General features: G+C 37.3%; 1 protein-coding gene across 1 annotated transcript in view; it reads right to left on the bottom strand.

Annotated features, from left to right (window-relative positions):
* fhip1aa (FHF complex subunit HOOK interacting protein 1Aa) overlaps positions 1 to 24,472 on the bottom strand; it is a 46,835-nt gene that overhangs the window by 9,617 nt on the left and 12,746 nt on the right. The window contains exons 2-6 of the mRNA XM_059342436.1: positions 16,421 to 16,481; positions 12,921 to 13,141; positions 4,338 to 5,009; positions 1,458 to 1,616; positions 1,241 to 1,327 (exon numbers count right to left, since the gene is read on the bottom strand). Of these exons, the coding sequence (XP_059198419.1) occupies positions 1,241 to 1,327; positions 1,458 to 1,616; positions 4,338 to 5,009; positions 12,921 to 13,028 (1,026 nt within the window). The 5' untranslated portion in view covers positions 13,029 to 13,141; positions 16,421 to 16,481. The remainder of the gene's footprint in view (positions 1 to 1,240; positions 1,328 to 1,457; positions 1,617 to 4,337; positions 5,010 to 12,920; positions 13,142 to 16,420; positions 16,482 to 24,472) is intronic.

Here is a 24,472-nt window from a genome sequence, read left to right as displayed (position 1 = left end):
TGTAATGCTGCTGCTACACTGTAATTTCCCAGCTTGGGATAAATAAAGTATATCTCTCTATCTCTCTATCTCTCTATCTCTCTATGTGCGATACTATATATTCTTCAGCTCTGCACAGATAAACGATCTTATTCCCTTATTTTGATAAACATCCTCAAATAACAAAGAGGCAATAATAATAAACATAAAATACATATTTTTTTCTGTATTACACATCTTCTAATTCTAAGAGGAATGATCATTTCTAACATAATATGTCAATAATTATCAATTAAAATATCCACATCTGAGCTGCAAACTTTAATAAGAAAAAAAAATCATAATATAAAATAAATATAATAATATATAAAATCAATGATATAATATAATAAATATAAAATTTAAAAAAATATATCACAATTAATTCAGCGAGTCTCTTTTTTAAATTTAATTTAAATTATTTAAATGAGTCATTTATATATTTTTATGAATTAAAATACTGAATAATGTTCCATTTGGATGGGATTTACTTTTTAGGCTTTACTGCCCTAGAGCTAGATGACAAGCTTGATACCACTTTCAAAGTGGAAGAAGGCAATTAGCTTAGCTTAGCACAAAAACTGGAAACAGGCTGAAAAGATTGCCTGGCCCTGTATAAAATATATACACCTACCTCTGAATATACAGGTTATATCCAGTTCATTAGCCCAACAGATATTTTTGGACAGTTTCTCGTATTTCTGCTAGGCTAAGCTAACCGTCTCCTGGCTGCAGCTTCACATTGAATGGACAGATATGAGAGTGGTATCCATCTTCTCACCTAACTCTCTCCTTCCAAAAATATCAAACTATTCTATTACTCCTTCTCTAGAATTAATTACTGTCTGAAATTCCCCAAATATATTGGTCTTCCTTTTATTTTATGTCTTATCCAGACAAATATTTTACATTTTATTTTATTTATTTTTATCTCATTTTTAATTTATTTTATCTTATTGCATCTTACTGTTCTATCGTTTACTACATCTCTTTGTATTGTGTTATGTATTTATTGTTTGTGCAGCACTTTGGAAACCTTGAGTTTGCTAAAATTGTGCTATATAAATAAAGGGGATTGGATTGGATTGAACGTAATTTGAAGTGTGTCACGTGATTGGTCAAATACCACCCACAAGAAGACGTTTCAGTTTTCAGTACTGGTGAGCATGACTCTATACTTGTCCAAATGATGAAGAGGAAGAAGAGGAAGAAGAGTACCGACCTTGTGGAGAGCTGGTGCGAGGACAGGCACAAGGAATCCGTTGTAGATGTAGCTAACCAGCTGGTCTCTGATGTCAGGGTGGGCCACCTGGGAACAGTCACATGTCAGTCAACAGTGTCAAAGCAGAAGGTTGCAGCCATTTAAGCACGTGTGAATGAATTTTTCATGTGTCAGAGCCTCGTGTGTGTGTGCATGCAGCCTTTTCACACGCTTTCACCTGGATAACAGCGTTGCAGAACTCCAGCGAGTTGAGAAACTGGACGAGGGACGGCATCTGGAGCCAGTCCTCTTTATGCAGACAGTGCCACTCCTCATTAGGAACCTCCAGCTTGGTGGGCAGAGATGAGTACAGGCCGCTCAGCCCTGTGGCCAGAACCTGAGGGGACACACAGAGAGATGTTACAGTAATGATTTGGAATGATAATGGGACTATTGGCCAACATGAAGCCAGGGAATGCAGTTTTTTTATATAATAACATATTATAACATAATAACCTTTGAGCACATTTTAATTCAAGTGATCTCAGAGAAAACTAGACTTCTGCGCCTCCTTTTTAGCTCCGTTTACAGGCTTTAGAAAATCTGGCCTGTGATGGGTAACTTTGGCCAATCACAGGTAATTTCAGAGAGAGAGAGAGAGAGTTCCTATTAGCTGCCCTACAAATGCAGATAATAATAATAATAATAATAATAATAATAATAATACATTTTATTTATAGGTGCCTTTCTTATCACTCAAGGTCACTGTACAGTGACAACAACAAAACACAACAACTAATAAATAACAAAAAATAATTGAACAATTTAGTTAACAGAATGGGGATGCAATATTGATTTTTTTTAGGTGCAATATGCCAGTTTAAAGATGCACATGTACGTCACTTCAGGTGGTGAAAGCCTGCAGAAAAAGTTGCAAAGCAGCCAAAAGAGTAAGACAGACAAAAACAATTGGTGAAGCGTTTCAGAGATGGAGAGAAAATGTTATTAATAGTTTAGTTCTGCTAACTGTAGCCAAAGGCTCACGGCTGCAACTAATACAAGTTCATGTTTATGTAGCTAGCTCAAGCCTTGAGCCACAGTCTGTCATGTCGAAGGGCTTTACAGGCCACGAGTTTGCAAAGAAAGAAGGACAATAATTCTCACAGAATTGTTGATTTATAACTGCATAGACAATTTCTAGTACTTGTATAGTTCACTGTTAGAAACATGTGCATATGTCCCTGAATGCACTGTAAGTAGAGCCTCAAAGAGCTTCACTATCATGGATGTAGACTCTTACTTTTATTATGAAATTACCCATTTTTTAATGTACCAACAACTATAGTGCTTCTGTATATTCATGCAGATGGATGTTAAGATTTTGTCAAGAGTGTTTCTAGAGCACCTGAGAAAATACAACTATATTTCTCTATAATGCTATCTAACTGTTATCTTCCACATCAAAACCACACTGTGTTAAAGATAGGGCCTGTAAAAGTATAATTATATATATATTACATATAATTATACCTGTACTGTATAAAAAAAACACAAGCATTCTGTGATATACACAGTCTAATGAAAAATAATCTGACATAAAGTGATTACAGAGAGGATATTATGGGCTTCATTAAACATTAATGAGACGGTGTATAGAATATATCATTGGCTGTCAGTTTTACTTTCAGCTACACAAAACACATTTATAACGGTATTCTGCTGCTCACTACAATGCAAAAACACTTGAAAATCATCTCTTTCTTTGCCCATTTTGTTAATGTAATGCAGATGTAAGCACAGCACGGCAGCAACCTACATATCAGCCCGCCCGTTCCTCCTCCCTACACAGTAAGAAAGCATACATATGGATTTTTTTACCTCCTACAGGTCAGCTCTATAAATATTTAAACAGGAAAGAGTTTTATTGTCTGTTACTTTCCTGTCAAAGCATGGTACGATAGGCAGGCTTTCCACATAACAAATGGTCAGTGTTGATGTGATTTCTGTCTTTTTAGAGAGATTCAGTATTTACAGGGTAGGATTTCATAAAAACAACAGAGTCTATAGCACGGCGGTGTAATTAAACTGCAAGATGAGTGCATCATTAGTGTTGCATTGATGTATACATCCTCTATAGGATTATCCTTGTAGCCTGTCAGTGGAACCAATTAAATTCAGACTCCAGTTGTTAAACTGGCATGGCATCAAAAGCTATTTCTCATTGCGATGTCAGCAGCTGCTGGTAAATGACATTATTTACATGGGATTAGCTCGCAACGGCGCCATAATCTTTATGAATGCCAGACATTTGTTCCATTCAATGAGATGCTTTAACCTTGCTTCAAGTGGCTTCATGAATTCATCTGCATATTTTCTCGGCCTGATTATGATGCACAGGGTCAAAGAACAGTCTGGGATTTTAGAGTGGCTGTCAGATAATAGGAGTGAACAATTACTCAAACAGAAAGGCTGATTAGTTGGGTAAATTAAAAACAGAGGGAGTGAGTCTGGGGAGAGTCACAGATACTAAAAAAAAACGTAACACTTTCTATGAAGACTACATCTATAGTGCATTATGAGCGCATTCATAGTGAATTATAATGCTCATTATAATCAATCATAATGCATTATGACTGCACTCATAAACACATATAAAGCTTCATGATGCACTATATCAACAGTTATAAATATAGCTTATAATGACTTATAAATCCAAGTGTCTTATGAGTGCTCTTGACTGGTTATAAACTACAGGCTGACTGATGAGGCTTATAATACATTACAACTACTCATACCCCTCTATACACACACCTCAACAATCAATTGTTATAAGGACTCATAGGATGCCATAAGTATAAATAAATGATCAATGTATGCTTTAAGTAAAGTGAGGTTCATATAGACGCATCTATAATGCAGTATAGCTAATCATGATGAATCATGAAACATCATGATTAGCTATACTGCATTATAGATGCATATAATGAGCATTATAATTCACTATGAATGCGCTCATAATGCACTATAGATGTAGTCTTCATAGAAAGTGTTACCAAAAAAACACTATGTGAGAGGGAGAGAAAAAGAAAAAGAGAGGTAATTCATCAATGGGACTGACCGGACAGAAGTAGGTGTTCTCCGCGACGTGTTTGGCCACTCGCTCGTTCTCAGCGGACAGCGACATGATGAGCAGCAGGGCGTCTCTGGCCTGCTGGCCCACCGTGCCCTCCCTGTGGATGAATGGGATGAGCAGGGAGAAGATGAGGAAGTTTGTGGCTCCCTGATCCTCGCTGGTGTGAAAGAATAGCTCCAGAATCGAAGGGTCCTTCGCCAGAACGCAGCACAGCTGGTTGAGCAGCAGCACCAGCTCGGCCTCCACCCGCGGCGCCGCCGTGCCCGAACAGGACGACAGCAGCATCATCAGCGGCCGCAGGATGGGCTTGTGATGCAGCAGGGGCTGGTGCGCCTGGCCCACCAGCATCTCGTACATCTTCAGCTGCTCCAGCTTCATGTCATCCGTGAACTCCCGGCGGAGGCTCCACACGAAGAGACGCTCCATCACGTTCTCCATCACTACAAACTCCAGGATGGGGCCCATGGCGCCCACCAGGCCACTCTCCTCCTCCATCAGCAGGAACAGCATGTGCTCCACATAGTTCTGCACCGCGCTCGCCTCGTCTCCGGGGATGGGGCCGAAACGAGGGCCGCCGCTAGAGCTGGCGGTGAGGTTGAGGACACCCAGGGAGGAGGTGCTGCGAAGGGGGTCGTGCTTTTCTAGGATCTTCACCACCTACAGGAAGAGACAAGAGGGACATTACTTAAACTGAACATTACAACCATACAGTACAGGCCAAAAGTTTGGACACGCCTTCTCATTCAATGTGTTTCCTTTATTTTCATGACTATTGACATTGTAAATTCATCAAAACTATTAATGAACACATGTGGAATTAAGTACTTTACAAAAAAGTGTGAAATAACTGAAAACATGTCTTATATTCTAGTAAGCAAAGGGTGGTTACTTTGAGGAATCTAAAATACAAGACATGTTTTCAGTTATTTCACACTTTTTTTGTTAAGTACATAATTCCACATGTGTTCATTCATAGTTTTGATGCATTCAGTGAGAATCTACAATGTAAATAGTCATGAAAATAAAGAAAAACGCATTGAATGAGTAGGTGTGTGTCCAAACTTTTGGCCTGTACTGTATATCATTTGATTTTAATGCAAGAAGAATGGCTTTGCAGCAAACTTTGCAAAGTAATGAGTTATGCTTGGGCTATCATAACTCTTATAAAGAAATGGATAAAGTCATAGCGCATAGTTGCCTTAAAGGGATAGTTCAGATGTTTAATATGAGGTCATTATCCATAGTCGGTCACTGTTTGTTTGTGTCATTTTGGTGTTTTAACCCATAAGAACCCAGACCCAGTAATCCTTAAAGGAAAATTATGGGGGATATACCACAGACCAAGTGGACACATAGAACACATTATGATGTTTAAAAGATCTGTGATGTGACATATACGATACATTGGGTGTTTATGGTATTTATGTTTATGATATTTCTTATTTTCAAATACAAAAACACATTTTCTGCTTACAGAGACACAAAATTGTGACATTTATAGTGCTGTTTAACAATATTTTTTTGGTCAGATTTGTTTTTTAAGTCACAAATAAGAATGAACCAATGATAAATAAAAACAAACAACTATTTTCCTTTTTGTTCCATCTCCATAACATATATAAAAAATTGTGACTTTAATTTGTTCAGGAAATATGGTCATTAAAAAAAAATAAGCTTTTGGAAATTAGCTACTTTTTCACATTTCTGTTCTGAATATGGGAGATTCTGGAAGATTTAAAGTGTTTGTTACACGGGTGTCACCATGGGTTCTTATGGGTTAAAGGATTAGTTTGAATTGACCAAAGTCATACAATAACACAAGCAACTTAACGGGTTGAAGCAGTGGTAGACCAGCAACTCTATTATTCTGTGAGGTAAAATCACTGTTTTTGTCAATGGAGTCTGGTGACTTTGAATAAATTATATAACAGCTCCAGTTACCTGTCGGAAAGGGCTGTCTGACAGCAAGAAAAGCAGTGAAAATATTGTAAATACAGCTGATATTGATTTTTTTTTTTTTAGGTGGCTAAAATACACTTTGCTGCTGCCCCGTCCTCATCAGTACATTGTTCAGCTTCTTTGTCGTTACTCCTGCCGGTTTCTCCAAACTGGAGGCGTTATAATAATATAATAATTTGGATAAGTACCTCATACAACTCCACGTCAATAAATGTGAACTAACCCTTTAAGAAATAAAGAAGAATTGGTGATATGTCTAACTATGTCTCTGTACTTTGCATATTCTTTATACTACCACTTCTAGAAACTGCACAGCTCTTTAATTTTAACTCAGATAGATTTCACTTATTGTAATGTTTGGTTTTTTTTTAACATTAATAGAATGTTCTTCTTTATTTCTTTATTACCTCTATATTTTTTGCATGACTGGCTTTTATAATTTTATAATTTATTTTTTCTCTCAATTTGTTTATGTTATGCACCAAAACACCAAAGAAAACTTCTTGTATGTGAAAACCTTCTTGGCAATAAACCTGATCCTGAACCCTGCTAGACACTGCTGACTGCTCCTTACAGCTAACAAAACCAGTGATTGTTGGAGAGCAGAGTGAAGATTGACAGAAACTCAATCTACGAAAATCCAAGAAAGAAACAAATTGATCGCTGGGATTTAAAAGGTGCAGAATCAGTTTCCATTTATGTTGACCCAGAGTATTATTACCCAGATAATGTACAGTATATCATCTGTGCTTTAATATGGACGCTTAGCCTTAAGATTAAAACTAATATAAAAAGGAAACATTGACTTGTCTTTTTCATCTTTGTTTAGACTGTTATGTGTTATCTTCTTAAATTAAAGATCCGGTAAAAGCCTTTCCTTCTCCCTGACAGGTTAATTATCAGCAGTAATGGGGTGTAAATAGACCAGCAGCAGTGCACAGAGAAACTCAGTTTGGTAGCGCAGAGTGAAACAGTCCTTTGTGTATCCAGTCCCTCCCTTGTGTGTCGGCTGCGTAGAAACCAGAGTCACAATAATGGAGCCAGTGTCCCCAGCTCGTCGCTGCTGCCATGACAATAACTGGCTGTGTACAACAGAGCTGGCCACGGCTGATGGAAACAGGAGAACAGAGTCCTGTAATCCCTGTCTGAGCCTGATGGGGCCTGGCCCAGTGGGCTCAGGGATCGGTTCACTTCAGGCTCTGCAGCCATTACTGTGGTGACAGGAAGAGGTCAGGTTTGAGAATCAGGGATTTAACTTTCTGGACGTCTGGAGGAGTCAGATTAAAACTGGCACCATCGAGGTCAGTAGTAGACCAGGTTAAAGTTTCAGCGTGCTGGTTTTAAAATGTGTTGTGGTCAGGTGCATTGTTGGTACATTGCTGTTTTAAAGCAGTAGAAAGCGACAAAAACCTGGTCTGAAGTCAATGGCAAAGCACTTTCCTGTTATGCAACAATAGTGCACAATGCCCACACATTATGCATTATATATTATGTTTGTTAAACACACAGCAGTGCCCCTCCTCCTCAGTTAAACAGGTTATTGTGCATGTGCTCATGTGCAGTCAAATGTAGTTGATGAGTCGGGTCATGGCGGAGGCAGAGAACCGCTCGCTTCTCCATCACCATGAATCAGTTTCAGTTCACTTTATTGTCAAGTATGCCACATAAACACATGACACAGATGAAATTGCTGTCCTCTCGGACCCACGGTGCAAACAAGCTAAAAAACAGACAGACATTCAAACAGACATTCAAATAGTGCAAACAAGAGGTAGATAGTGCAAAAATATATATAAATAATAATAAAGAATCCTGCATTTATACAGCAATTCACCAGGTGTAGGTGCAGCTTGCTTTCAAAAGGAATGGGTGAAGACTCTGATTGGTTTAATTCATGTTACGGCCAAAACACAATTACGATTAATTAAGAGACGAAATACAACTCCATTGCCCCTTGCTCCTTACTTTGTGGCCCGATTATGGGACACATGTTAAATGCAACTGTGCCATGCACTTTAGACCGTGTTCTATATATTATTTAAACAAAGCATTTAGAATTGAACAATTTGTTTTGTATTTACTCATCATAGGCCACAACTGGCAGTATAAAGTGAGAGTGTGCCATCCCCCCCAGCACCACCATTGTGCCCACCAGCGTGGTCCTCACTACTCCAGTGGAGCTTCCATGAATATATAAAGATTTAAAAAAGCTCACTGAAGTAAAAGTTCAGATTAAATATGTGTAAAAACAACAACAATGCATAACCTTGGAAAAATGTTTTAACTCAAGCCTGTTCTTTGAAGTTCACTGAAATAAAGAGCTTAGACTATAAAAAAGAAAAAACACAAGATGGACTTAATAGCACTATTTCTTTTTTACTCAAAAAGCAAATAATTTGTAAGCAAAGAGGAGGTTGAACTTATTTAAGAATGCATCAGTATTATTTACCTTCATACTTGCTTATGAAGGTGTCTTTTTCTATATAAAACTACTGTTTTAACTTTAGTCAGCTCATACAGTACAGGCCTAGATGAGGGTTTTGATGCACATCTTATGCATTATTAACTAAATTTGCATTTAGTTTATGCAGTGCTCTAAACTGCCAATTTTGAGGGTGTCATTAACATTACAAAAATAATCCCAAATATTAATTTGCAGATTGTATAATTAGGATAAAACAATTAAATTCAAACGTTTTTACATTTTATGTTTGGGATTTTTTTCATTTGGCAGACCCCAAAAATGAAATGTTACAAATTTAACAAAAAACTACAACGCTGCCACATATACACTGGATGGGAGTGTTTCCACTTCAACTGTTCATCACTACACGGAAACACATTCATAAAAGTGTCAGATTTAATAGGGGTCACGTGGCATTAACCATGAATGGAATGAGTCAGAAACTCTGGCGTATAAGCAGTTTGTTACTTGTCACCATGGCTGTTCTACTGTCTGTAGTTTAAGATTGCTGGCAGCCACAGCAACAGACCGATCGCTCTGCATGTCACAACAAACACAATGAGCTCTGCGAGGCCTGGAGAGCGGCAGATAAGACACAGCAAATGAACATAGAGCTAATCTTCCAATGAAACAGGCAGAGCCTCTTACACAGGGACCAGGCCAATATTACTTACAACATGTTACTCGGATTTCAAGGTTTTCCGAACTGAAACCAAAATCAAGAGCACTCTTATCATGCTTCAGATTAGCTGAGCATGGAAATAAGACTCTGCGGGAGGGAAATTGTGCTGCCAGTTTGCCTAAAGCAAAACAAGCTTTAATCTGGAACAGAGAGTTCTCAATTTTTCTCTTCACAGTCAGGCTGGGACTAGTGAAGGAATATGTGAATCTGTGAAAATGTACAATGATGGACCCCAGACAGAAGTCAGAAACAAACTGCAGTAGTTAGTCTGCCAACATATTCAGTGTCAACTCTGCCACCCGTCTGGACCGGACTGTCAAGCCTGCTAAACTTCTACTAGAACAGGTTTGTATTCATAACAATAAGCTCACCTACAACACAGCACTTCAGTCTGAATTAACCAACCAGATTAACACATACATCATCAACACAATGCAAGGCACTTAAACCATTCACCTTTAACAAAAAAAACTATTAAACTAGCTTAGAAATTTTACCGCAAAGTCAGTTTACGAGAACATGCTTACTTTTGTAGTAAGTAGGATTTTTTGTCTACTACTGCTGCTACTACTAACATTTCCCAGCTTGATTAGATTGTTTGTGTCTTATCTTCCTTTTATTCCATTTTATTATTATTATTTATTTATTTATTTTTCTATTTTTTATTTTATAATTTTCTCTTATATGGTTATCTTCATTCATTTATTTGTTTTTTTTCTATTTGTTTTGTTTTTGTATATTTTGCCTATATAACTTTGGTGTTTTCATTTATTTTGTACTTGCCTAGTCTATGGATGTATTGGATAAACTGATGTGTGCTCTGACAGCTGATGTAATTATGCACCCAAGGAAAATCCAATAAAAATAATTTTGAAAGAAACACCAAGCCCAATTTATCATATTATTACTGTTTATAAATAAAATATATAAATATTAAATATAATAACAAATATAATAAATAAAAATAACTAAATATAACTAAAAATACATCAGAAAATCCAAATCACGAACAAGAAAAACATATTAAAGGGGACATATTATGATCATTTTAAGTTTCATACTCATATTTGAGATTTCATACATATTTACATGTTTTCATACAAGTTTTTTTTAACGTATTTTTCTTCATACTGTCCATCTGAACATATCTGTGTTCCCCAGCTGTTTAAAAAGCTGCTTTTAGCACCTGTCTCTTTAAGCCCCCCACCTGAAAAAGTCCAGTGTGCTCTGATTGGTCAGTGTTTCTGAGTCTTTCAAATCAGCATCTCTGAACCTTCATTGCAGCCAGGAATGATTTTAATGTCGCTGTATCATCACTTTCTACCTATATATGCCTTTCTCCTGTCCTGTGCACAAACAAAGCTGTTGCTGTTTAGCTGGAAGAGTGTTGTGTGATTCGGTCCAAGCCACTTTGTTTCCCATTTACAGAGCCAGGGCTGTTTATGAACACCAGATTGTTCAGCTCACACACAGAATGGAGCAATATTCACCGAATTTGACAAAAAATTTATTGGATTTGAACCACTGACTCCACCTTAGAAATCTTCTAGATCATTACTTTAACTACTGGACACCAGATGGCTCCTATTACACTGAAACTTTTCCTTCTCAGTGTTTGTGTCCTGAAGGTTTCAAGTTTCCCCACCACACTTTTGTGAGTGGTCCAATATGGAAGTTGTGATATTAAAAATCATGCTTGTATGTGCACGTGTTAAACAAACTTTCCTCCCTCAGATGATGAATGTAATAAACAGCCCTCTGGTGTCAAACTCTATATAAATTATACTTTATTCCAGCTCACTAACAGTAGAAAGTGAGTCCAGTCCAGTGCTGTCCCAGCAACACTAAACTGCAGTGTAGTTATGGCCAGTGGAATATTGGCAGCGTGAAGCCGACTCTCTCAGACTTTTGGCTCTTTGCAGCAGCATGTGTCCCTGTTCAGCCCTGTGGGTTGTGGCAGCCTGAGACCTACTCCTCCCACACAGAGATGAACAAACACTACACAGAGTGACACGGGCCAGACACCGAGGGGCTAGAAAACTGTGTTGGTAACTAACTAAGTGTCAGCTGCTTAAATATCTGCATTACTGGGTGTCAGTGTGGGGTCTGACCCTCTGTAGGTGACAACATTCTGTGGTGCTTATGGCTAAATTAACCCATTGAAGCCTGGAAAGTGGATACGTCGTTTTGTAGTATTTGTATAAGCTCTCAAATACTTTTTGAATTTCATTTCTATCTGCTACAGAGGCTGAAAAATCTATTATTTAGTAGAAGCGTTGACACTTCTGTTGAATTTCCAGAAAAACTTCAGGTTTTAAAATCGCCCAGAGGTTTTACAGACGTTTCAGGCCTCAATGGGTTAAGATGAACTCCAATGTGTTTTAATTAAATGTGTCACATAATCCTCGAAGGGATTAGTCAGATGTTAAAGAAATACTCAGAACCTCAAAGCAGTAACAAAACAGTGTAGGAAGTCTCACCTTTACAGAGATGCACTTTATGCTAATACCACACAGTTTTATTCATGTAATACAAATGTGTTATTTTCGCCTATTCTAATATGGTCTATTTGAAAATTTCTGCAAGCTGGAGTCCCTAAACAGTCTTTAAATTGCATAAATTAAGCATGCCTGTAAAGCTGAAACCTTTGTGTATTAATTGAGCTAAATATTATTCATGTGTGATGCTGTTAGTTCGTAAAGTAACCATTTCATTGTAGTTTTGAAACTTGACCTTGCTCTATAAAATGACCGGTTGTGACTTCTATAGGGTAATCACAGCCTCATGAAACTGTACAGCCACAATGTAGAGACCTAGAGCATTCAGAGGATGGATGTATTTTGACAATAAGGGGTTTCTCAGCAGTTTCCAGAACAGGCAAGTCCTCGCCATCCCATTGCTGCGAAAAACGCAATATTTTCAGAAATCTCCAAAATTTCAAAAGTTTTTCATATCAAATCATAGCGTGGATTTTTCTATGGTGTTCCTCAGGGTTTTGTTAATTTCGTGTAGTGCTTCCCCCCAAAAAACTTGTTGTCTAAAACATAAATGAAACAAAATGTGATCATTCCCTAATGTTCAAACTAATAAACTTTTGTTTTTGTAAATATACACTCTGAATTACAGTTAACACAGCGGCCCAATTTTTATTTGGGTTGTAAAGTTGTATAAAAAATGTGGTAAAAAGTACAATAATTCCCTCTGAAATGTAGTGGAGTAGAAACGTAAAAGAGTAAAATGGCACAGTACTTGAAACAAAGTCCTTGGTTACAATTCGCTACTGGGATTAATTGTGTTATTTAGTCGGAAGCTGTGTGGTTTAATGCAGATGAGGAGACTCTATAAATATGGCATTGACCTTGTAATCTAATACTCAGCAAAAAAAAGTGAACAAGTGTAATTCCTGAAATGTCAAACTATTCCTTTAAGCCGCAAGACTCTTGATTCAAAGCAGGTGTTTTACCTGAGCCCAGTGGTTCTTGAACACAATCATGCAGGTCTCTGGATCCACCCCTTTCAGGACCAGAGACTGCCCTTCTTGATTTCCATTGACAACCATGGAGGCCATCATGGTATGACCGGATCATACGAGTTAAACCATGTCATAGGCAGGAGAAGGAGCACATTCATGACTGCTTACTGGGTGCAACTGAAACCACAGGAGGAAGCATAATCACAGAGGACCTGAGGATGCAGAAAAAAACATACAGGCAGACATTATAATACACAGAGTGGAGAAAGTTGCTTCATAAAATAGCAGTACAGATGCAGTGATATGATGACTGGTGACTGCAGTGCATTTCTCTCCCTCACTCCCTCTGCTTGGTTAGACAGCAGCTATGACAGGCATGCAGGAAAGAGAACAATAACAGGCAAAGTCAGATGACTCTGCAGAGGAGCAAAAGACACACATCTCGCTCCGCTCTGGCTCAGAGTTGCTTTCCTCACTCTAGACTTCGGACCGAGCTGTCAAATTGCTTTCGGACTACCTCACATGCCCAAAGTGGATTCCTGCAGGCCCCCTGACATCACTCTCATTACTGAAACATTTTTTGACATCAGAAGGCGAAACGACGGCCGGGTGTGAACAACTCTGGCAGAATGTGGGGAGTTAAGGGGGGGGGGAGAAAAGAACATATTTACACAAGTGAGGTCTGCATTGCTCACATTACTCGTTGAGATATTATTTTAGCTGAAAATAGCATGAAGGCAGCTTTACAGATCAGTTCCAACACTCACATTGGCACCATGGAAATTTGGAAGATGCCCACTTTTTCCCCCAGAAAGGAAGTGATTTGTTGTTTCCCTTGGAGAGGAAGTTACTGGAAGTTTTATTTGACAGCACTGGGAAGAGAAAGAGTTTAGGCCTTTTTCTAGCAGGATAATGTGCAAAAAAACTATCAAGGTTAAATCCAGTTCTCTGATTTACTGTACATGTACACGCCTGCACTACAAGAGGAAGGATGTTTGTTAGGATGTGCCTCATCTGCCCGTGTTTCCTCTGCCTGCAGACAGTGTTTGTGATGGCTATCATCAGGATTAAAAAATGATGTCATATGTTTATGGAAATAACAATCATGTTCAAGAGATCGTTAACAAAAAGACTAACAGTCTCCAGCCATCCTAACAGCTCTGTGAGGCTCTGCTGTGGCACAGTGGTGTTTTGAGCTAAATGCTAACATGCTAACATGTTCTCGGTTCTCAGTGACAGTTTTAAAAAGACTTCCTGATGTTTAGCAGTTATAACCGGGTATGTGGGGTTAAAAAAAGGAGTTAGTATGTAGGGCTTGAAAATATTTCTATTTACAAAAAGGGGGCCCTGCAGAAAGAAGTTTAGGAGCCACGGCCTTAGCATATTAGCAACTGTTAGCATACTAACAGGCTTATGCATGCTTAGAAAAAAGAAGATTATATTGCAAATATTAAAGGTTTCATAATTCTCATTCTTTAAGGTCATGATTGAATTTAATTTCTTATTTTAACTTTTTAACTTTTTTTTTTTAAAAGAGGGGCCCTGCAGACAGAAGTTTGGGAGCCACTGCTTAGCATATTAGCAACTGTTAGCATGCTAACAGTTGCTAATTATTAGTCTACTAAAAACAACGTACAGCTGTATCAGTATCAGTTTTGAAAAAAAGTAGATGATATCGCAATTATTAGAGATTTCACAATTCTCAGAGTCTTTAAGGTCATGATTCAATTTCATTTTCAATTTAAGCTTTTTAAAGCCACTGTTGCCATAGTGACAATATGGGATAATGATTCTTAAAGATCAACACCTCATTTTAGGCCCTAACAACTGCCATTCACATTTATAAATTCTTCATTGAAAAGATTATTCAGTGCAATATGACTTCTTTCTTTGTTTCATAATGTACCACATTACAGCGTCTCCACACGACATGCAGAACATTAATATAGCAGTAAATTACTACCTACTATGTACAGATATAACCTTAGTGGAGCAGTGGCCTACCGACCACAGGATGAAGTCATGCTCCCTCCGTGTGTTTTGTGGACGAATGTCACTTTTATCCCTTTTTATTGAGAATGAAAACTATATATGGACACTGAAAGAGGAAGCCAAAATCTGTGGACTTTTCCCTAAGACATTTATGGCGGTGTATTCACAAGTTTTGCAGATATAAGGGCATCAATCTAGTACTGGATGAATACAATTTTGATTTGTCTGACACCTGATGATTGGAATTGTGTCGGATCACTAAAGTTATTGGCATTATTCATCTGGGAACCATGAATCTGTGTACAAAATTCAATCAAAATCCATCAAATTGTTTTTTATGTTCTATTATTTTCCTCGTCATATTTGCAAATGTTTAATTTATATGCACTTTATTTTATTTAATTTCCTGCAAATTTAATTTAATTTTCACAACCTGCAAATGTTTAAATATTTTAGCAAAGGTTTTATTGTAAATTCTGATATATAGGTCAATTATATATGTCAAGTTTGTTTTTTTTTATGTATAGTGTATGTTCAATAAATGTTTGAATGCTGCTACTGGATGCTTGAATTTCCCTCGGGATAAATAAAGTATCTACCTATCCATCTACAGTCATGGTAAAAAAATGATTAGACCACCCTTGTTTTCTTCAATGTATTGTTCATTTTAATGCCTGGTACAAGTAAAGGTAAATTTGTTTGGATAAATATAATGATAACAACAAAAATGGCTCACAAAGTTTAATTTAAGAGCTGATATCTAGCCATTTTCCATGGTATTCTTGTTAATAACCAAAATCATTATCAAGAAAAAATTGGAAAATGTCTAGATATCAGCTCTTAAATGAAACTCTTATGAGCTTTTTTGTTGTTATCATTATATTTGTCCAAACAGATGCACCTTTAGTTGTACCAGGTATTAAAATGAACAAGAAATTGAATAAAAAGGCTGGTCTAATATTTTTTCCATGTATGTATGTATCTTTAAAATGCTGCAAAAAGTGGTCCACCAACCGACTGACCAACATCCTTGGAGCCATGCAGCTAGCATGACTAAAAAAGGACATAATATGTTTTAAGATAGTCTGTAGCTAACAACAAGTCATTATAACCATGAGGACAAAGTTAAAACACTCACACAACAGAACACAGGATCATATGGACCCTGTCACCACAGGGGATCAACTGTAAAACACGCCACAGCTGCATGCCACAACACCAAATTAAGAGTCCGGCCCCTAAACGTGCCTCTCCACCAATCACAGCTCTCCCTCTGTCTTTTGAATCCACTTTGCCCGAGTACCACAGAAACATCCCGGCCAACCACCGAGTTTAGGCATAACAAGGCGCACAGTGAAACTTTCACCATCTGCTTTCAGTTAGAGCAGAGTTACCGGCTGGTTGGATTCCTGAGAAGGAATGTGAAAGCAGCGTGGCGGGAGTGTCAGACTCTGTGTGTGTGTGTGTGTGTCTGTGTGTGTCTGTGTGAGGTTTCTTACCTTTGCTGAAGCATCGTTCACAGGGACAGGTCGCTAAGCAGACAAGGACCTCATTCTTGTCCTGTTGTCACAAAGAAAAAAGGAGAGATGTAGATATGTCAAAGCAGGAAGCGAGTGTCCGTGTGAGAGGCCAGGCATGGTGGGAAATGACTGGACATGAGTAAGCTTCTCCGAACGCCACTTGGACGGAGATGCGGAGGGAGGAGGTTACATCGAGGGAGCGAGGGAGGGGAGAGCAGGAGGGGGGAGGGAGTAAAAAAGGAAAAACATGTTGAGAAAAAGTGTTAAGAGGAAAAAAAGGAGGTACAAGGAAAATGACAAAGTTCACATGTAGAAAATATGCAGAATAACCCAATCGTGTGTCAGCATTACTCAATATTTCTGCAGGAATTTAGCATCACATCCTCATGACGCCTCCATCATGGGAAAATAATGCTATTGTCCCTTCCAATTAGTGTTGTGTTGCAATCCGCGAGAGGTCCGTTCCTCACCAACACTTACACCGAGCCATCGTGGGAATTGTGTCATGTGGTGAAAATGTGTCTTTTTTTAAAATCACATGTACAATAAAACTTCTGCAGTTGTTGTTTTTTGGGGTCCGTAAATAATCTAACAAACCTGGGTTTCTTGGAAATCATGCAATCTTTCATAAAAGCGTGATGTTGTGTAAACAGAGAGAGTGAGAGGGAGACAGATGGAGATGTGTGTGTGGGTGAGTGTGTTACAGGAGAGTCATCAAACACTCATTTTGATTTGCAGGCTCTCTGTGAACTCACTCATGCAGTTTTCCTCCCTAGCAGCACAGCACAGAAGCCACCCATGGAGTTGTTCATCAATGTAAGTCACAGGACTCAAGGTTTTTATTGCAAAAATGCATGCTCATTTTCAGATTTATACGTGTAGTTTGCGTTTCTACTTGATATTATGTTCAAAAAAACACATTATTTCTCTCATACTGTCTCAATACCTGGATTCACCCTCTGTCTGAAACGCTCCGTTTTAGTGCCTGTCTCTTTAAGTCCACCCTCACGACAAACACATATATATAGTGCATGTTTGTGGAGATGCTCAGATGGGGGTGGGGCTGCATGTGACACAGAAAGGGGAGCCAAGTCTGAATGGCTTGTTGAATCCACAAAAGCCCACAAATAAACTGACTAGATTGTCTTGTTCAACAGTTTATGGGTGAAATATACAACCCCAAATCCAAAAAAAAGCTGATCATGAATCAGTTTGACATCCCTGTGTGCTCACATATAATGTATTTAACCAAAAACAAGCAGCTCAGCTTCAATAAAATAACTAATATAAGCTTATTGCAGATATATTGGTACATGTTGACCAATAATTGAGAAGAAAATCCAAGAATACATTGTAGGAAACTGTCATAACAGTTTGTCCACCAGTGAGCATTTGTTTTTCAGGGATCCTCATAAAAAAATGTGTGTTCTTTATTTTGGATCAGGAAATGTTTAATGCACTTTAAATAACACTGGGATTTATTTACTATTTTATTGATTTTTTTTTAAAAAGGTCTTTTTATTTTAGATTTTCACATTATACAAAATACAAACATAATACAAACAGTAACTAATCCCTAGTTGCCACCAAGGTTATAATAGTTTTGGATTTTTCATTAGTTTTAGTTTTAATTTCGTTGTCAATTTTTGTTTTCAAATTCAGTTAGTTTTAGTTCGTTTTTAGAGTGAGTTTGCTAGTTTTGATTAGTTTTATTTTTTGGAAAATTTTTAGTTTTAGTTTAGTTTTTATTAGTTTTAGTGTTAGTTTTAGTTTTTTGTAATGGGGTATTTGTTGGGTGCCAGATTCAATAAGGTCACAATAAATGTTGCCTTCATTTCCTTTGTCTGATCCATCTCAGCCCCAATAAGTTTATTAAGTCATCAAACCAAATAGATGAAATTGATTTCATATTAACCAAAAAGGTTTACATATGAAAAAAGTTGACAAAGACGAAAACGAAGGACATTTTCACTATAATTTTAGTTAGTTTTAGTTAGTTTTGTAACCACAAAATACAGTTTCAGTTAGTTATTGTTTTTTAAAAACTCTCGTTTTTATTTTTATTTCAGTTAACGAAAATGTGTTTTCAATTCTAGTTTTCGTTATTTTGTTAGTTTTCGTTAACTATAATAACCTTGGTTGCCACCCCCCACCCTCCCATCCACCAGACCTGTACCGCTAAATCAAAGACAGTCATTTAATGTACTTGTTGATAGGGTGAGTCACGTAAACAAAAATAATGGAGACAGAAAGAACATATGTGAGACTACAAGTAAGAGGTTAACATGTATTACAGGGTGACATTTTCTGCTTCCATTTGGTCCACAAAATCCCAAAAAGGCTGCCAGGTTGCATAGAATTTCAAAACAGACCCTTGGAGAGAGTATCTTATTTTTCTAGCTTCAGATGTTGCATAGTATCTCTAATCCAATGGGAGTATGAAGGAGGAAGAGGGTCTTTCCATCTGAACAAAATCAGTCGTCTGGCCAGTGTGCAAAAGGCCACCACATTAGACTTAGAATTATTTAAATTCACAGCCTGTGGGGTGACACCAAATAGAGCAGTAAGAGGGGATGGATCTACCGGCTCCATTAATATTTTAGAGAGAGTATTGAAAATTGACCGCCAGAAGTGGTGTAATTTTGGACATGTCCAGAACGTGTGTAGTAGAGTTGCAGGAGCTTGCTTGCATCTATCGCAGGTAGAGTTTAACTCCGGTCTAATTTTGGACAGCCTAACCTTTGACCAGTGAAGCCGGTGCACTATCTTGAATCGTACGACTGTATGCCTTTGACAAATAGATGATGTGTGAAGCCTCCTGATAACTTACTGCCATATTGCATCTATTTTATTGATTTTTACTGCTGTCTTTTATTTATCACTTATAGTTTTAAGGGCTGAGAAAGCAAAGGGCAGAAACATTTAAGGTACAACTGCAATTTTTAATGTACACTACCGGTCAAAAGTTTTAGAACACCCCAATTTTTCCAGTTTTTTATTGAAATTCAAGCAGTTCAAGTCAAATGAACAGCTTGAAAGGGTACAATGGTAAGTGGTGAACTGCCAGAGGTAAATAAAAAAAGGTAAGCTTAACCAAAACTGGAAAATAATGTACATTTCAGAATTATACAAGTAGGCCTTTTTTCAGGGAACAAGAAATGGGTAAACAACTTAACTCTATGGAGTCTTGGGCTATTTTGTCCATTTTTGAATTCTTTTCATGTCTTTGTAAGTCATTTTGTGTCTTTTTGTGTCTTGTTTAAGTCATTTTGTGTCTTTTGGTGTCTTTTTTTGTCATTTTGTGTCTTTTTAGTCATTTTGTGTCTTTTTTTTAGTCATTTTGTGTCTTTTTTAGTCCTTTAGTCCAACATAAAATGTGATTTTGAATCTTTTTCTTTTACTTTCAAAACACTATCATGCTCAATAAAGAATTTTAAATGTTGCAAATGTGCATTCATTTCAGAGTACACTGAGACATTAAACTGCATCATTTTCAATTAAATTCTGGAAAAGTTGGTGTGTTCTAAAACTTTTGTCCAGTAGTGTATATGATGAACTTAAACTTGAAAATCCTATATCCTGTCACAGTCACTTTCCTCAGTTTAGAGTGACCTCTGCCCTATTTCAAACTATTGGACACAGACTCAACATGTCCTCCAATTTACGCGTTACTCTAATTGTTTGAGTTTGCCAGGCAATCACAGCGAGCCTCCAAGGACGATCTGCAGACAGAAAGGTGCTTCTTGGTTTATGCATATTCAATAACTTATCCAAAGTATGCATAGGTTTAAGAGCCATATCTGGTAATATTTTGCCAAACTTGACCCCTAACATAAGAATAATGTTAAAACATATAAGGACAGGTCTGGGAGGAATAGCTTAGACACTGTACTGTGATACACAGTTGATTGTTAATGTCACTTCTTCTCATTTTATAAATGCAACTTCCAACTTAAAACATCTGGAGTCTCCTTTATCATTTCTGTGTGAATTTTCACAACACATGCCTGATTTCTAGAACTCCACATATCAAGATATTGGTATTTGGCTGAAGTTAGAGGTAATATAATAGCAGATAAATGTGTAGAATTATTATCTTCTGCTGAGTCTTTTCTGACCTGGAGATGCAGAAAACCAGGAAAGCTGAATGGGGTTGAAACATTTTGCATCAGGAGTCTGATCTTCTGCCTCACTTTGCTTCTTTAGTTCATTTTCACCTGTCTCAGTGTTCGGTCCTGTTTGCTGACTGGTTATAGTAAAAAAAACAAAAAACATTCCATTTCGTGCGGAGCCCCTGAAGGTTTGTTTTGTTTTTGTTGGTTTTTCAGCAGTACAAGAGAGTGCAAGATTAGCCTGATGTAAGCAATGATTAGCTCCTCTCAGACAACAATACATGGCAACAACAAATGCCCTAACCCTGTTAGATGTGCTCCATTTGGTACAGAAGAAGTCTGTCTTGAACTATGAGCCAAATGGGTCATGACTTGGATTCACCAACACATTAACCCTTTATCGGGCAAAGAACTATATTTGGTAACTTCAGGTAATATTTCGAGAAAAAAGTTGCAAATTTACTAGATTAAAGTGGCAAATCTACAAGAAAAAAAGTAGCAGATTTAAGAGATTTAAAGTGGCAAATCTGTGTGAAAAAAGCCGCAGATTTACGAGAAAAAAGTGGGAAAAAGCAACTTTTTTTTCTCCCAGATTCATCACTTTAACCCTTAATAGGGCACTCATTGAAATACTTGCAAATTCCAAATTCGAACCCTAGAGAATATTGGAAGATATTACATACAGCCAGAATGTGTTAAAAAAAACATATGAAAATAATATTTTGAGAAAAAAGTTTACGAGATTAAAGTGACAAATCTACGAGAAAAAAATGTGCAGATTTATGAGATTTTAAGTGGTGAATCTGCGAGAAAAAAGTAGCTTTTTTCCCACATTTTTTCATAAATCTGTGACTTTTTTCACACAGATTTGCCACTTTAAATCTCTTAAATCTGCGACTTTTTTTCTTGTAGATTTGCCACTTTAATCTAGTAAATTTGCAACTTTTTTCTCGAAATATTACCTGAGGTTACCAAATATAGTTCTTTGCCTGATAAAGGGTTAAACCACAACTGAGAGGGACTACCAACATCGTATAATACTCTCAGCAATCCAATGAGAAATACCACCACAACAAAGAATAAAATGCGCTTATTCCAGCTAATCTAGTGAAGTCCTTTGAGTGAAAGTCATGACCTACATAGTGCTCTCATTTACAGTACCTGCTGGCATGGAGTCACACAGAGGGTGAGCCCACAGTTACCCAGAAGACACTGCTCTACTTGCTCGAAATACAGTAGAGCCAGAAATGAGACAAGCCGAGCACATGTTAAAATATAGGCTGTTAAAAATACATCTTTTCTGCATTTGTGTGTGTGACTCGAGTCTGGTTTTGAGCTCTGAAGGCTGAGAACGTAGCTTTGTGTGTGAGTGTGTGTGTGTGTGTGTGTGTGTGTGTGTGTGTGTGTGTGTGCGTGTGCGTGCGTGCGCATAATACAACACTGTTCATATTAGTCCTCCTATATATTTTTCTATATTATTATAATGTATACCATACCACTTGTACCATATATTATATGTATATCCTCTGCATGTATTTAAGTTCTCTCAGGAAAACAAGCAAATGAAAAAATATATATATTATGTATGTAAGGTGTATATAATGTATGTATGTGTGTTATTTATAATCTGTATTCTGTTTATTATATCTATGTGTCTGTATCTTGAGCTGCTGTGACGACTAAATTTCCTCACTGGGAGATGAATAAAGTCATATCTTATTACTGTGTGTGTGTGTGTGTGTGTGTGTGTGTGTGTGTATTTGTCTGTTTACAGCCTCAAACTGCCGGCTGAGCAGCCTCATTGCAACACAAGCCTCGCTGGAGTCGCCTAATTTTTCCAATTATCCAATTATGGCAATTTGATAATTATACATATTTGTCGCTTCCTCGTTTCCTCAGCCAGACACACAATCAACAGACAAAATCAGCCTGAGATTCCCCTCAATGCAGATGAGGGATCCTTTTTAGTCAGTCTCAAAAAAAAAATTACCATATTAGTCTGGCTTCTATTAAATATAATTGTGTTTAACATAAAAGGACTGAATGTGGCAAATGTTGGCACACCGACTCACTGGAGCAACGCTGCATCATCACAAATCAAATCCAGGCGAAAGATACTTGCGTCTAACACACAATTAGAGAAAGTACATTATATAATAGGACTGTCATTGTTGCTATGCAATTTAACTCAAGTATAAGCTTTGATGCACTGATTATATTCCTTCTCTTTTGACTTGTTTTTCACTCTTTGATTTATTCTTTGATGTTGAGCCGTGATTGAAGGTCTTACAAGCCAAGTATTCAGTCACACGGACAGATTTAAACTTCTTTTACTGGCTTTTTTCCCTGTAAGGTGACATGATTTTGACGTATTTCTTCCTATTCAACGCCCTCATTGGAACATTTAACAGAGGAGCATTTATTCCTCCGGGTCTCTGAGTGATGCGGTCTGAAAGTAATGCCCACATTTAAACATAAACGCTCTTCTTAAGAGGCTCAGCAGCCAATTTTTATAAAAGATGGCAACCTATTATCACATAAACATCCTCACCTCTCTGGACCACAACTGAATCGATTTGATGCATCCAATTTTTATTTATCTTATCAATTTTTTTAGTGAGCACCCTGGGCATTCTGTATTTATTTATCTATTGTTATAATTACTAATATTAATTTCTTTCTTTCTCTTCTCTTTCGCCTCACTAATATTACTATACATTTATCTTATTTATTTCTCTTTTTTTATTTATGCACCTATTTATTTTTACCTACTAATTAATTATTATTATTATTATTATTATTATTATTATTTATTATTAATTTATTTATTATTATTATTTATTTTCTCTCCCTCTTTGTTGTCTCTTTTTTTCTGGCTCTTCGTTATAATGTACCGGTTAAAAAAATAAAAAAAATAAAAAAATGTGGATAACAGCTGTGGAAAAACGTCTTTAAAATCTTTTATTGACGCTGATCTACAATTAAAATATTTAAAAAAAAAACATAAACGCTCAACTCTGAACAATAAAATAACATTAAAACAATAAAAGGTATAAAAAAAATGAAAAAAATCAATTTCCTTTTTTCCCCATAAAAAATGACCAGACACAATGCACCATTACTCCAAGTTTTGCCTGGTTTCTTTACAGTTTGTGGTCCTTGCAGGAACTACTACAGTCAAACTAGAACAGAAGACGCCCTTATGAACAAAACATTACTCTACAGCCAGGAGCCATTATAAATAATACATTTTTGCTGAAATATGTCATTCCTTCCCTGCATTGTCATTATTTATTATCACTACTGAGATCCAGCTGGAAATAAGGAATGTCATCTGTTTGGTGGGAATGGTTTTACAGTTAAAGTTGTTGTTGCACAAAGAGCCACAGGCCCTCCATCGTCTCCTCACTCCCAAGGTAAACATGATGACAAAGTGCGAACATGGGCTTGGCTGTGGTGTTTTTCACAAAAATCAAAAGGGGAGATAAAGCCCGAGGCTGAGAGGAGCAAACACAGTGTAAAAAAAAATGCTTGCCTCGAGGGGTTCAGTCAGTTTTTCTGATCTGGTTTCTGGTATTGTCAGCTGTCTGCCATCCCAGAGGCTTTCAAACACACAGGCGTGGTCCGGACAAATAGCTCCGAGGCAGAAAGACACACCCTTTACTTAGAATAAAGATCATCTTTCCTGCTAAACAGGAGTTTTAAACCTAAATCTCAGAGGCTGGATTAATGAAAAGTCATTTATTTTCTAAACTTTTGACCCAAGTGAGGTGTTTTGGTTGCTGGATACTGAAACCTGCAGCAGACAAAACAAAACAAAAAAGTCCCCTGAAGCAACCTTATTATATAATTTACAGCACCCCGATGGCAGCCAACCCAGTGACAGACAGGCCCATTAAAGTGATAGAAGCTGATGAAA

Source organism: Centropristis striata, chromosome 1 (genome assembly GCF_030273125.1).
Source record: "Centropristis striata isolate RG_2023a ecotype Rhode Island chromosome 1, C.striata_1.0, whole genome shotgun sequence".
Classification (NCBI taxonomy): domain Eukaryota; kingdom Metazoa; phylum Chordata; class Actinopteri; order Perciformes; family Serranidae; genus Centropristis; species Centropristis striata.
The sequence above is the reverse complement of the archived record's forward strand: the minus strand, read 5'-3'. Positions and strand labels throughout refer to the sequence as shown.